This window comes from Mytilus californianus, unplaced genomic scaffold (assembly GCF_021869535.1).
Source record: "Mytilus californianus isolate M0D057914Y unplaced genomic scaffold, xbMytCali1.0.p SCAF_15, whole genome shotgun sequence".
In the NCBI taxonomy this organism is placed as follows: Eukaryota; Metazoa; Mollusca; class Bivalvia; order Mytilida; family Mytilidae; genus Mytilus; species Mytilus californianus.
The window spans coordinates 15,176,289-15,190,514 of NW_026262637.1; the positions used below are offsets into that span (position 1 = coordinate 15,176,289).

General features: G+C 32.6%; 2 protein-coding genes across 11 annotated transcripts in view; one reads left to right on the forward strand and one right to left on the reverse strand.

Annotated features, from left to right (window-relative positions):
• LOC127725475 (DENN domain-containing protein 5B-like) overlaps positions 1 to 459 on the reverse strand; it is a 47,121-nt gene extending 46,662 nt beyond the window's left edge. For all 8 annotated transcript variants that reach the window (XM_052232473.1, XM_052232476.1, XM_052232471.1 and 5 more), the window contains exon 1: positions 241 to 459. In XM_052232473.1, the coding sequence (XP_052088433.1) occupies positions 241 to 334 (94 nt within the window). In that variant the 5' untranslated portion in view covers positions 335 to 459. The remainder of the gene's footprint in view (positions 1 to 240) is intronic.
• A 1-nt stretch (position 460) lies between these two features.
• Positions 461 to 12,079, forward strand: LOC127725491 (uncharacterized HIT-like protein Synpcc7942_1390). Of its 3 annotated transcripts, none has more exons than XM_052232505.1 (6): positions 461 to 528; positions 5,585 to 5,716; positions 6,828 to 6,965; positions 7,559 to 7,663; positions 10,970 to 11,042; positions 11,833 to 12,079. In XM_052232505.1, exons 2-6 carry the CDS (start codon positions 5,606 to 5,608, stop codon positions 11,922 to 11,924), a joined length of 519 nt encoding a protein of 172 aa, XP_052088465.1. In that variant the 5' UTR covers positions 461 to 528; positions 5,585 to 5,605; the 3' UTR covers positions 11,925 to 12,079. The 3 variants fall into 3 exon arrangements, with proteins under 3 accessions (XP_052088465.1, XP_052088466.1, XP_052088464.1); XM_052232506.1 differs by having other exon boundaries at positions 484 to 504; XM_052232504.1 differs by lacking the exon at positions 461 to 528 and adding an exon at positions 1,161 to 1,224.
• Positions 12,080 to 14,226: the final 2,147 nt, after the last annotated feature.

A 14,226-nucleotide genomic window follows, 5' to 3' on the forward strand; every position in this document is an offset into this window, starting at 1 on the left:
TAAAAAAATATCTTCTCTTATCTTACGCAGGTGACAACTGTCAACTAAATATAATTAGCAATAGGGTTACATGAGATGAAAACAAACAATTGTCAATGATGAATGAATGCCATATATCACACTAACACTATTACAAGGGACAATAGGGGGTCTTAAGACTTCGTTTATTATTGCTAAATCATTTTTTTTTTTATTTCCTGCAGAAAGTTTTCATAAAAAGTAGACAAAATCATCTATTACCAGACAGTTGATCTGGTTCCAAACCAGACTTCACATCCAAGCCACATATGACGAAATAGTCCGCAAATCGGGTTGACTGAGACTGAAATGTCATTTCTTGGCATTATCTCTCCCTGATGTCTGTTAAGTAATAGTCGAATATTAAATATATTGTCATATTGCGATGGGTAAAGTTTTAGGACAATGATCTGTGTTATTGATATGACCACTTCCTGTGTACGTAAAAAAGCTACTTCCGGTGTTTGTCAAATTATCTCCCCTGAAGTATATAACTAAAGTACTACTAGTGTAAGTGGGCATATATTTAAAACTGTTTGTTATAGTCTATGGTTAATTTTGTTGTTCGAAAATATGTATACCTACCTATCTTACACGTAACATCATTATGTGCATATTTATTCTGGTTGTCATTGTGTATCATGTGAAAATTGGTTTGCTGATCTGACATGTCTGACCTGGTTCTTCAATAGACAATACTATGACCATAAAGTCATCAAATTTGAGCAATGAAGGCTAGCCATCAAACCTTCATTACTCTGTTTTATAGTCAGCAAAGTTTAAGAACATCCGTTGTTCGACCTGTTAGTCAAATGTGTTTTGTTCGAAAATACTATTTTGGTCTTTTGGAAAATGTTGTTTGTGCTATATTTAGACCCCTCTACCAAGAAATTTGTTTTGCATGCACACGTATAAAAATTGCGGTTTTTATCCAACTCAATCATAGGTTTAAACGTTGTTTTCAATTTAGACTTATTTATAAAAGAGCGACTATCATGACTATATAGATATGGAATATGCTGTTCATGATTTGCTATGGAATCTCCTTGGAAGTACAGCAGCTGATATGTAAAATTGTGGAATGCCTTGGTCAAGGAAGTATATTTTTAGTTGTACATTCTTGTCCTGGTTGGTGCATTTTTCCTTTGAAGTGGCATGCACTGCATTCCTATTAATAATGTTAATGAGACCTAAGGTCAAATGAAGGTAAGTTTCCTGTTTTTTCTATTCAAGTATATACTGTGCCATTCATATTATTGACACGATAGGCTATTTCTGGAATCATGTCTTTCACCAGAAAAGATCGTCAATTACACACTCTTATGATGTCATTTACCAGATAAAAGATGCGCCTGTATCCCTTAATCTATTAAAGTTTGAAGCATCTCCAGGATCGTCATTCTCCAGGGTAGTCTAGTAATGATTTAATTTATGTTCCGTAGGTAAGTAATCTCAATGTCCCGTACGACTGAAGTGAGGATAACCAACTAATTAGATTTTAATTTCTTGAATATTTCGTGCAGTATATATATAGCATCAAACTTTTTCACCCATTAGCTCAACATGTGTTGGAAGTGAGGATGCCTACATTTTTGTCACGTGGTGATGAAAGTCAAATGACAGATATAACTAACTACCATGACTACCGTATCTGAGAACTGGCGTATTGATGGCTGATCCGAACTGTGTGGTCAAATTTGTAGCAAAATCTCAAAATTTATTATTTATATAAAATCTGGTGATTTTGCCAAATATTTTGATTAATCTTGCACACATAGCATTCAATTTCATATGGATGTTAAACTTAATTCTGTAAGAATATAGTTGAAATTATGGCTTACAATTGAAATTTATTTGTATTTCCAAATAAGCTTGATGTCACGGAATGGGGAAATTATTTATTTTGCTGGCTAGCTAATCATATATTCATGGGAAGCTACGATTTATTTCAAATTGTTTCCACCAACGTGGTACCCAAACTTGAAAAAAAACATTTTTCAAGGAAAGATGTCTAATTGAAGCGTGTTTTAAGCATGCTGTTTTCTTTTCCAAGTAAATTTTTGGTTATTATTCATTAAATGTAGACATTTTACCTTTCGGAACTGTTTCATGCACTATTAAGGTCTTAAATGATGGTTAATTTGAAAAATTAGTGGAACCGGACTTTTTGTGTTATTAGCACCGGACTTTTTGTGCGCAAATGAATATGGAGACTCCTATCTTCTCAGTCAGTCTATGTGTTTACTCCGCCTGGGTTAATCACCTCTTACTTTATATATTAATCACACATCACGCAATGATATATTTTATTAATCCACAAACAAATGTGTGGGATTCTATCAGTATCTCGTCCTCATAGCAGGAATTTAAGGTTTCTAGTCCATATAATTATGACGTCTGGGAAGGCAATTCTAAATTTTTGCCTTGACGCCCTTCTGCGATGATGTAAGGAGTCAAAGAAAGAAAAAAATATAATAAATAGCCTTTCAAGACGTCATAATTATGGTACAGTCTTCAACAATGAGCATAGTCAGCTATAAAAGGCCCCGAAATGACAATGTAAAACAATTCAAACGAGAACTTTTTAACGGCCTTATTTATATAAAAAAATGAACGAAAATCAAATGTGTAACACATAAACAAACGACAACCACTGAATTACAGGCTCCTGACTTGGGGCAGGCACATACATACATAATGTAGCGGGGTTAAACATCACGGTTAGCGGGATCCCAACCCTCCCCCTAACCTGGGACAGTGGTAGAACAGTCCAACATAAGAATGAACTATTAAAAATCAGTTGAAAAAGGCTTAACTCATCAGATGGCCAAAAATACAAGTGGATGTGGCCGGGTACTTGTACATCCCAACAACAAAAAGACACTAGGAATAGATCTGCGAGTACTCGCAGTTAACTGACAACTAGTTCAAAGCCACTAACAACTAATAAAACAATCATGCATCTAAAACTAAATGGGTTAATAATTTAGGTTGTCACAGTTATTCACCGGCTCCATCAACAATTGTTTTTCATGACTGAAACATAAAGCTTCACTCATACATGCATCATTATGAATACGTTGAAAGAAGACTTGGTATGAATATATATATTTAGATATATTAATCATATAACGTAAAATAGGCTAAAATTGAATTGCATGTTGCTGATTGTTTTTTAACATCCTTGCCCTTGGCCTTGTATTTAAACAAGAGACATTAATATTAACCTGTCTTTTCTATTATTCTTTTCGAAACATCCATCAATAGACCTGCACATGTCAATCTGGGAAAGAGCAGAAATAAAAGCCTTATTCCTTGACCATTTGTGTTTTGTTTGGCATTGCATATGATATTACCCCATACCGGTGTACTTTTACTCAATGTCCCTTTATTTTCTATCATAATGTAAAAATCAAGATTGAAAAAAACACTTGTCCGTGATAAGTTCCAGACTTGTATATTCTAGCACAAGATGTCAAATGGGGTTTTTAAAATCTTTTATTTTTCATTTCCCAAACAAACAAAAAATACGAAAACATCATTTTTTACCCTGTTAAAACAATAAAAACACAAAAAGTCCTTTGCTCAATAAACACCAACAGTTCCTTGCCAAAAAACACGTCATTTTAGGGAAACCCGATTAGTCAGCTGCCAAGCAATTTTGAAAAAGCTTTAATATATTGAATGCACACTAGTGGTTCTAATATGTATTGTGCATGAAATAAAGGAGCACAAAAAGTTCACATTCTAATATACTGTGTATTTGAACGGAAACCACACCAATAGTAGCTGTGTTCGGCCGGTTGTCCTGTTTAGTGTGGAGCTCTTTGAAAAAGCCAAGAGTGGTATCGAAGCAAAATGAAAAATTTTGCAAACTTAGATCATCGATGCCTTCCATGATCATATAAACATAAACACTAACGACTTCTTTTCGTCTATTTGGCTCATTTTGTGTCACACTGTCTGGAAACAAAACACGATAAGTCCGTTATCGAACCCGATTAGTGCGGAAACGCCGACAAAAACCCGATAAGTCCGTTACCATTCTACACCGTGTTATAGTTTATCTGTATTTCTAGTATTTCTGGTTGATATTTAAAATCATTTTCTTTTGGCTCTGAAATCACTTGGAAAATGCAGGATGAAAATTGCCATATAGTCAACATGACTTTGAATATAAAGAAAAAAAAAAACAATGTAAAGCATGGTTTTTATTAAAAGAAACTTTGATGTCCAGTTCAACTGAAATTCAAAAATACAGACATTAGACTTTTGATTTCCTTTGCTGGCAAAATTGCTTTTTACTGACAAGCAGTCATTGTTAGGATGAAATCTATAACAGCTAAAGCATTATGCATTTATTTACTATAGTGTATTTATCTTGTTGAAGCAAGGATGAATAACTAACATATATCCTTGATCATGTTGATTGAAGAAAGGGGTATCCAATCTGCAGACTCAAAATTTTATTTAAATCCCATAAAAACTGTGAAAATGTGAGTGCCATCCACTTCTTCCAGGTATACCACAGCACCCTCCCTTTTAATAATTGTGTAATCCACTCTTGCACTGTCAGCCATCAATTTTTCCCTGTATGTTTACATGCTGCATCCTCATTCTTTTTGTGACAATGATTTTGGAGATCATTCTAGATCTGTTTGTACAAAAAACATGGAAACCAGTGTAAACACCAATATAAATATACTGATTACATTGTATATCTTTGAATTGATGAAACTAAAATTTTGGTAAAAAATCATTAGGAAGAATCCAATGTTTCTGAAAAGTTTATTGAAAAAATTAATAATATATAAAGTAAAGTCAGTGCCATCACTATAATTCAAGTTCCACCCTTAATATTTATAAAAACTATAAAATCTTAACTGGATCAACAGAAAGTAACGTGTGGTTTCCATGTCATTGGTATCAATTATCTAAACGACTAATGTTCTCTTCAATTTTCTATGACAAATGGAAAACTAAGTTGCACATTTTCAAATCTGGCATCAAGTTATTCCACAAACCAATTTATGATTTAGCTAGGTCAATGTATAAAGCAAACCTAACAGTATCTGTGGTATCATTTATCATGTTTATTTGAATTTCAATGTGAAGATGCAATATACCTCAGTCACTAAACTAAATTATGCATTGAGCAAACATCATCTATATAGACATGATCATGATAGAAGAACATACATGACATAAAGTTAAAGAATAATGCTAGCTTCATTTCATCATTCTTAAAAATCCCTTGTACATTTTGTACAAATCTCTCTGTTAATTGTCCCATGTTATATAAATGTTAGTGCGATATGGCATTTCATGATGATGCGATAATCAGCCTCAAATGAATATATTAAACAAGTCACCAAGAACAGGAGTACAGGTTGTATACTTGGTTCTAAATGCCAATGGTCTGTTAAAAACCAGGCCCACCAATCATAACAAAGGCTATGTCAGTCGTTGTCAGTGAAAGATAAATCAAATCAAACCTTACTTTTTACAATTTTAAACCAACTTTTTTTTCAGAATGTAAACAATTTCTCTACATTTATGTTTGTAGAATTGAGTAGTGTTACACAGTATGTTGATTACTCTAACAAGAGCTGTATCTAGAATCACCTTTATTCCAGTAGCTATTAAGTACCTACTGACAGCAAGTACAACATCAAGACTTTTAGTGGCTGGATCACAGGTATAGTTCCTCTTATTTGATTGTACTGCATTAACATTTATGGAGGTACCATTTGATTTTTATTGGGGGGGGGGGGGGGGGGGGGGGGGGAGGGGCTAGAATGAAATTTGAAAATAAAGCAGGACAGGAGTTTGAGTTAAAAAAAATTTAAAGGCAGGATGAGCAACTTTGCAAAAATAAAAAAGGCAGGATGACAATTTATGTAAAAAAAAAGACAGGATAAACTAATAAAAAAAAAGGCAGGACCGAATAGAGTAAATAGTAAAAAGGCAGGACAGAGATTACAACTAAAAAAAATGCTGGACAAAATTTTTCATCCTAGCCCCCCCCCCATAAAAATCAAATGGTAGCTCACTTATTACTTTAAACCATAGATGTGTGAAAAACTTTTTTGTGAGTCAATTCTATATTCATTTTATTAAGAGCTGTCATTTGTCTTATTTGCAAATATTGAACAGAGTTTAGATATGTAAATTTAGTTCCTCTGAATTAGTTTATTCACATGTTGGCAGACACATTCATGCTTTACAGACACATTATTTTCATTTTAGAAATTGTCAAATATTCTGTTAAGGCATATATGCATAATAAGACAGTATTTCAGACTTTTGATGAAATTTTATATGCATTATTAAAATGTATTAATTAAATGTTTTCATATTTTAAATAAATGTAGCTAAACTTAGTAAGCAAATAACATGTATCCTTTTTAAACATATTTCAATTGCTCGAATTTTGAGAAATCACAATTTAAATTTTAAAGTAAAAAAAAAATGTATTTTACAGTGCTATTGTCAGGCAATTTATAATGACAGTTTTAGTTAAATTTTTTGCCAGATATAATTTATAAATTGTTGATTAAACTCAGCAGCTGTAACCTGGTCAGCATCTAGCAAAAACCAAATCATTCCAAACCGGTTCTAGGTGTCTTGAACTTGCAGTGAGCTGAGAGGTTTTGCACCATGGTAGACTTAGCTCTCACTTTGACTTTGAGATGAAGAATAGCTATAGAAATTCTATTCCTGTGCTTTTGATATTGTCATGTGGTTGTAGCAACTTACATTAATTGATACACCATGTCCTTTGTTTTCCATTATGTAACTATTTTCAGAATTTGTTTACAAGTCCTGTCAGTTGTAATGACGAAGTGAAAAAGGCCCAGGCTGCCACCAAATCAAGGGAACCTACAATCTTCAGTAAAATCCTAGACAAATCTATTCCTGCTGACATTTTATATGAAGATACTGAGGTAAACTCTGTCGTATCTTTTTATGGCTTCTGTTATATATTGTTGTAGTGTAAATGGATTTAAATATAAGAGGGTAGGAATACCCTTTATCATCAAGCGTCAAACCTCCGTTTCTCGCTACGGTTAGTGTCAAATGAGTCCTAATTTTTTATCATCATTCGTTAAATCTCATTTTGTAGCTACTGTTAGTGTCAAATGGAGTAAAATGTTTATCGTTAACGTTATTTTAACTAATATTTTACCGTCATTCGTTATGTGGGGTACCCCATTCCTACCCTCATATAAGAATGAAATGGTTCTAAAATATCTGAATAAGATATGTTGGTATACATCAGTGAAACTGCATCCCAACTTCACAGACAAAAAAATAACAACAATGAAACCTAGACGATGCTAGAGCTCAGCATTCATTTGTCAAAATCAGACAAGTATTTATATTGTTTTAATTGTGAATGGGAAGTAAGTACTAACTCTGATTTTTTTGTGTTTTAATTTGAAAATGGGAAATAACTCTTGGATTCTTAATCAGTATTTATTATTAATGTTACATATATCAGTCTTGATTTTGATGCCAGCATTCCATGTCATTACAGTGTATAGCCTTTAGAGATGTCAGTCCACAAGCACCTGTCCATTTCTTAGTGATTCCAAGGAAACCATTAACTGGTATAGATGATGCTACAGACACTGATGAGAAGGTATGGATACAATTAAGATCAACTTCTCACTTCAGAGTTATATTTCAATGCAAACAAATACATCTGGTTAGAGGAAACCAGAATCCATCAATAAATAAAATACAAACCTTATGGCAACTAAGGGAGAAAACTGTTGATAACATTCACAGGTCATGAAATTCATCAGACTTTTTATAACATAATGGTAGTATTTTTTCAATAATTGCTTAAGGTCAAGTTTCAGTAAATGGGCTATGTGACAGGTAAAGTTTTTCATACAACTTGATATCGAAAAGATAATGCATTTATATTTTTTATTCTCTGATATATCATGTATATTATTGATTGAGTTTTTCAAAATGGGTGAACATTTGTACAGAAAGCACATAACATGGGTGAAAAACATTCCTAAATTTGTCTTAATATCACATGCCCAAATTTGTCTTAATATCAATAAACTTCAATTTCAAATCCATAGATTTTTCTTAAAAAATTATATGTTGTTGATACTTAAGGATGTACACCTCTGAGGAACAAAAAATTTCTAGAATTAAACTTTTTTTCTTAACCTGATTTTTGGGTTTATATGACTGTAGGAAAGAAAAATCATATGGTGGTGCACTTCTTTTTTTGCTACAGCCATTTGATAGTACCCATTTTTAATGATTTTCCCATTTTTCATCAATTTTTACCTATTTTTGGGCTATTATCATGAAAAAAATCACAGTTTCACAATTAAACTTTTTTGCATACTTTCACTAAAGATGAAATGGACCAATCTGAATAAATTTAAATTAAAAAAAACTATAGGTTGGTGTTAATATTAGAAAGTTTTATAACATTTTGTTGCTTTTTAGTGTCAAATTGACCATGCTGTCAGTTTTGTAAATGTGGGATTTTTCTCTTTTTTTTTTAGAACAAAAAGCATATTATTTCAACTTCTTTGTTATAAATGATTGAAAAAAAAACATATCTAAGAATTTTGAAAAGAAAAAAATTATATGGGATGTACATGTTTTGGTAAAATCATTTCTTTGTACTCCTCAACCATTTTCTCAACATTTTGGCTGATGACACTGACCGGATTGGTTATAAAATTTGAACATTTTATTACTCAAGAACTACTTATTGTAAGTACACAATTTTTTCACAAAATTTAGTTTAACTATGTTTTTTTTTTAATTCATTAATATTTTCCACTTGTATCACATATTTTGGAAATAATTCCCGAAAGGAGATTTCAACGAGACTGAAACATCAGAAGAATACATCCTTAAATTTAGATTCAAGTAAATTGATCCAAGCATACTCAGCTAGTGTATGATTTGTGTAAAATTGCTTTAAATCTTTAAATGGAATTTTTTTTAAATGGAAATAGAGCTTTCTACTGTCTATACAAATATTCCATACAAAGGATTCTCTAGCTATTGCACAACTTGTGGACAGACAGAAAACTGTTTACCATAATACATCCCATCTATGAAGCTCATAAAAAATGTACAAATGATTTATTCTTTACTTTTTTTCTATAATAACAGTTTAAAATGATATTATTTGTGATGTCATAAATCAGGCTTTAATTCTTCAATAAGATATTTTTTTCTGAGTTTCCTGGATTGATAGAACAGCAAAACCAATGTTGAATTTTCTAATCCTGCCATAACACATCTACTTCTTAGTTAACTAGGGGCCATGTGGCCGAATTAATCTAGGTAGTATATCTACAGCAATCAACACTGAGGTAGTGTCACTTCTTACCCCAATCATGGCAGGTGTGTTTAACTTCTATCTTAATTGACTAGGAATGCCAGTTTTCCAGCTTAAGATCATGGTTCTATCAGGGTATTTCAGCTTCCTTCACAAATACAAACAGGCCACCCCTATATAGCCAAGAGTGCTGAAAGTAGTGTTAAACACAAACAATCAATCAATCTATGTTAAATAAACAGACTATACAAGCCTTCTCCTTTGTTTACTAATTATATAAACAGGCCATACCTCCATTACTCCTTTATTTACTAAAACACAACATTTTGTATTGTTTGTTTCCTCAGTATCAGCACATGACAGTTTAATACATAGAGAATATCATATGGCTTTTTCAATATCACATCTGTATCAACCCGAGACACCAATATAATCCCAAGAGCTCTGCTCGAGGGATTATATTGGTTGAGGGTTGATACGGTGTGTGATATTGAAAAAGCCATATCATATACACTTTATTATATAAATATACCTCACATAGATGTTTTTTATGTGACATGACGTCATACAGATAAGGAGGTTTGAAATGACATCATACAGATTATAGGTTTGATATGACGTCATACAGATTAGGGGTTTGATAAAGCCTTTGCAACAGTGACTGCAATCAATGACGTGACGTCATACAGATTAAAGGTGTGATAAAGCCTTTGCAACCGTGCTGATATCGATATCATCATGGGTGACTGATACAGCACGCTTGCCAATGATTGTATTACACATACAATTTTTCTGTATTTACTACTAAGTATATAATAAAGGATATTATGTCCCAATTGCCAATAATTATAAATGCATAAATTACATGCAAGTTTATTTTAATAATATACTATTCTGCTTGTTTTTATTTATACTATAGTTATAAGTAACAATATTTTCATGCAGTACAAACAATCCATCTTAGAAATAGACAGACATATAGTAAATGTGTACAGTATTTAGTGTAGGCATACTTTATAATGGCTGAAATATGCCTGATATTCATATGATGAAGACATAATCTTACAATCAGTTTAATTGAGGTCTGGAGCTGGCATGTCAGTAACTGCTAGTAGTCTGTTGTTATTTATGTATGATTGTCATTTTTTTTATTTTCTTTTGTTTCCTATTCTGACATCGGACTCAGACTTCTCTTAAACTGAGTTTTACTGTGCGTACTGTTGTACTTTTGTTTTTCTACATTGGCTAGAGGTATAAGGGGAGGGTTGAGATCTCAAAAAACATGTTTAACCCTGCCGCTTTTTTGCACCTGTCCCAAGTCAGGAGCCTCTGGCCTTTGTTAGTCTTGTATCATTTTTAATTTTAGTTTCTTGTGTATAATTTGGAGTTTAGTATGACGTCCATTATCACTGAACTAGTATACATATTTGTTTAGGGGCCAGCTGAAGGACGCCTCCGGGTGCGGGAGTTTCTCGCTGCATTGAAGACCCATTGGTGGCCTTCGGCTGTTGTCTGCTCTATGGTCGGGTTGTTGTCTCTTTGACACATTCCCCATTTCCATTCTCAATCTTATTTTATTGATTAGCGAGTACTTGTAAATGATATTAATGAATTTTACAGCTTTTAGGCCACTTACTTTTGGTAGCAAAGAAAGTTGCAGAACAAGAAAAATTGGATAATGGATACAGAATAGGTATAATAGTACAAATATTTCTGTGGTCTATTAATTTGTAAATAACTTTATGGATTTGTGTCCATCTTATCTACATTGGTCTAACACTATGCCATCAGTGGCCAATCCAGATCAATGTTATTTAAAATAGGTCAAACACATTTGAAATTATATATAATATCAAACTTAAAGTTTAGCCGGGTGATACAGGTATCAGAGATGGATAATTAAGAGATAACTACAAGTTGCAAGGTAAACAAATATTTGCGACAGTAAAACTACCGATGGACATCTGCAAAGCTTCCAGTACAATACAGTTATCTCTATTCTAATGCAAAATAAGCAAATCATTCAATGTTAGTCATTATTTTGATGTAAAATTTTCATTAAACAAATTTTCTTCTTTCGTATTTTCTTTGGCACCTAAACTAGGTGATGTCATAGGTATGCTTACAGTGTCAAACATCAATACCACATTTTTTCTGGCTTCTTGTCTGCCTCAGAATGTAATAAAGTTTGATAAAAAGAAGATTTTTAGGTGCAAAATGTGAATTGTTTGATTATTATTGGAGAAATTACATGTCAATACATTCTGGAATGCAAAATGTCGGCTTCCCTTAGTTACAGACAGGTAGATAGAGAATTTTATGCTGATTGTCATCCAATCAGAATCATTGATACAAAACAATGGCATTAGAATTTGCATTTTAAAGCCCAACAGACAAACAATAAAAAAATCAATTCTTTACTTTACACAACTCAATAAAGCACACAGCTTGTTTTCTTAAATTGATTTAATTATCTTTTTCAGTAATTAACAATGGACCAGATGGATCTCAGTCAGTTTACCATCTTCATCTCCATATAATGGGAGGACGACAAATGGAATGGCCACCAGGATAATGTTTTGATACTTATATTATTGTATAAAATAAATGTTAGACCATTTTATCATTGTGGTGCTTAAAATTTGACACATAAAGTATTGTGCTTTTTATGTTATGTTTACAATGTGCATACAAGTGAATTTTAAACAGATAAAGTGATATTTTCATAAATGTTGAGAACATTTTTATGTGATATCCTGCTTTGTACTAGTTTGACTTGATGAGCGAGATTTTTAACGTGCTGATCCATAAGGTAACAAGAGTGCACAAACTGAAATATCTCACCTGCTTTGTTGACAATTAATTTTATGTTGACAGTCCTAAATATAAAGATTTACTACAAGTATCACATAAATTTAACATGATCCAAGAAAATGAGGTCAAGGTCAAATAAACCAAATCAGAAATACATGTACATCTTACAATCATTCCATACACCAAATATAGTTGACTTATTGCTATATTATACTAGAAACAGATCAAACCCTGAAAACTTATTATTGACCAATGAACCATGAAAGTGAGGTGAAGGTCAGGTGAACCCTGCCAGACAGACATGTACACCTTACAATCATTCCATGCATCACATATAGTTGACCTATTGCATATAGTTTCTAAGAAACAAACAACGTTGACCAATGAACCATGACAATGTGGTCAAGGTCAGATGATACCTGCCAGACAGACATAAACACTTTACAATCATTCCATACACCAAATATAATTGACCCATTACTTAAAGTTAAAGAAAATCAGACCAAAACACAAAAAAATAACATTAAGCAATGAACCGTGAAAATGAGGTCAAGGTCAAATAAACCTGCCAGACTGACATGTACATCATAAAATATTTCCATACACCAAATATAGTTAACATATTGCATACAGTATTAGAAAAACAGACCAAAACACAAAAAACTTAACTTTAACCAGTGAACCATGAAAATGAGGTCAAGGTCAGATGACACCTGCCAGTTGGACATGTACACCTTACAATCATTCAATACACCAAATATTGTAGACCTACTGCTTATAGTATCTAAGATATGGACTTGACCACAAAAACTTAACCTTGTTCACCGATCCATGATCCTGTCTGACAGGTATGAGGACCTTGCAAGGTATGCACATACCAAATATAGTTATCCTATTACTCATAACAAGAGAGAAATGAACATTACAAATATCAGAACTTTTGTTTCAAGTAGTCACTGAACCCAGAAAATGAGGTCATGGACAATGGACAATGGACATATGACAGATGAAAACTTCATAACATAAGGCATCTATATACAAAGTATGAAGTATCCAAGTCTTCTACCATCTGAAATATTAAGCTTTTAAGAAGTAAGTTAACGCTGCTGCTGCTCCCAGCTCACTATCCATATGTCTCCCATTCTGCGACAGGCTTGATAAAAATCTGCATGAAGACATGTCACCATACCTAGACGTGATTCTGTCTCAGGTACAACCAGTCTTGCTCCTAAATAGGGCCTGCTTAGTGGAGAAGCAGCAAATTATTTCGTTTTACTCAGCTGGGGGTTGATCCCTTAAGGCGAGCATGCCAAGATAGTTGCTAAACTAGAGGCTCGTGTTACTCACCTAGTTCTATGAGCATCTTCAACAATGGATGCTCTCAAACATTGTAGACTAGAATAGAATTCATGACAAAAATCATTTTTTTGTTATTCTTGTATTGCTGATAATTTTTTCTGTTTACAGTTTCTCTCTATATTCTTTAGTTTTTGCTAAAAACACAAAAATGGTAAAAAAAATTAAGGCAATCACTCCTATAAAGAGTAAACCAACAATTTCAGCAAAATTTGACTTATTTGTTGATCTTGTCTTGCTGATCATTTTTGATATTAGAAGTGTCTATCTATCTTTTATAGTTTTCAAGATAGTTGGCAAAACGTAAAATATTGGTAAAAATCGTCATTAAAGAGGAAGTACTCCTAAAAGGAGTCAACTGATGATTTTGGCTATTTGACTTATATGTAGACCAAGTCTTGCTGATAATTTTTGCTTATTTAAGTTTCTATCTATCTACTATAGTTTTTTAGATATCAGGTAAAACCGAAAAAAATAAATAGTTAAAATCATTATCAAAGGGTAATAACTCCAATAAGGGGCCGTCAGACGATTTCAAGATTGAGAATTTATTTGTAGATCTTGTCTTGCTGATCACTTTTGCTTATTTAAGTTACTATCTATAATAGCTTTTTAGATACTAGTCTAAACGTTGTATTTGGATTACCTCCCTTACACTGCTTTTAAATTGTTTTAATTGTTCATTAACCATTACTTTATACATAATT

Bases quoted from the DNA above. Each gene is read 5' to 3' on its own strand.
- LOC127725491 (XM_052232505.1), top strand. From the start codon at position 5,606: ATGTTGATTACTCTAACAAGAGCTGTATCTAGAATCACCTTTATTCCA. The intron at 5,717-6,827 runs GTATAGTTCCTC...AACTATTTTCAG, and splicing joins TTTTAGTGGCTGGATCACAG to AATTTGTTTACAAGTCCTGT. The intron at 6,966-7,558 runs GTAAACTCTGTC...ATGTCATTACAG, and splicing joins TTTTATATGAAGATACTGAG to TGTATAGCCTTTAGAGATGT.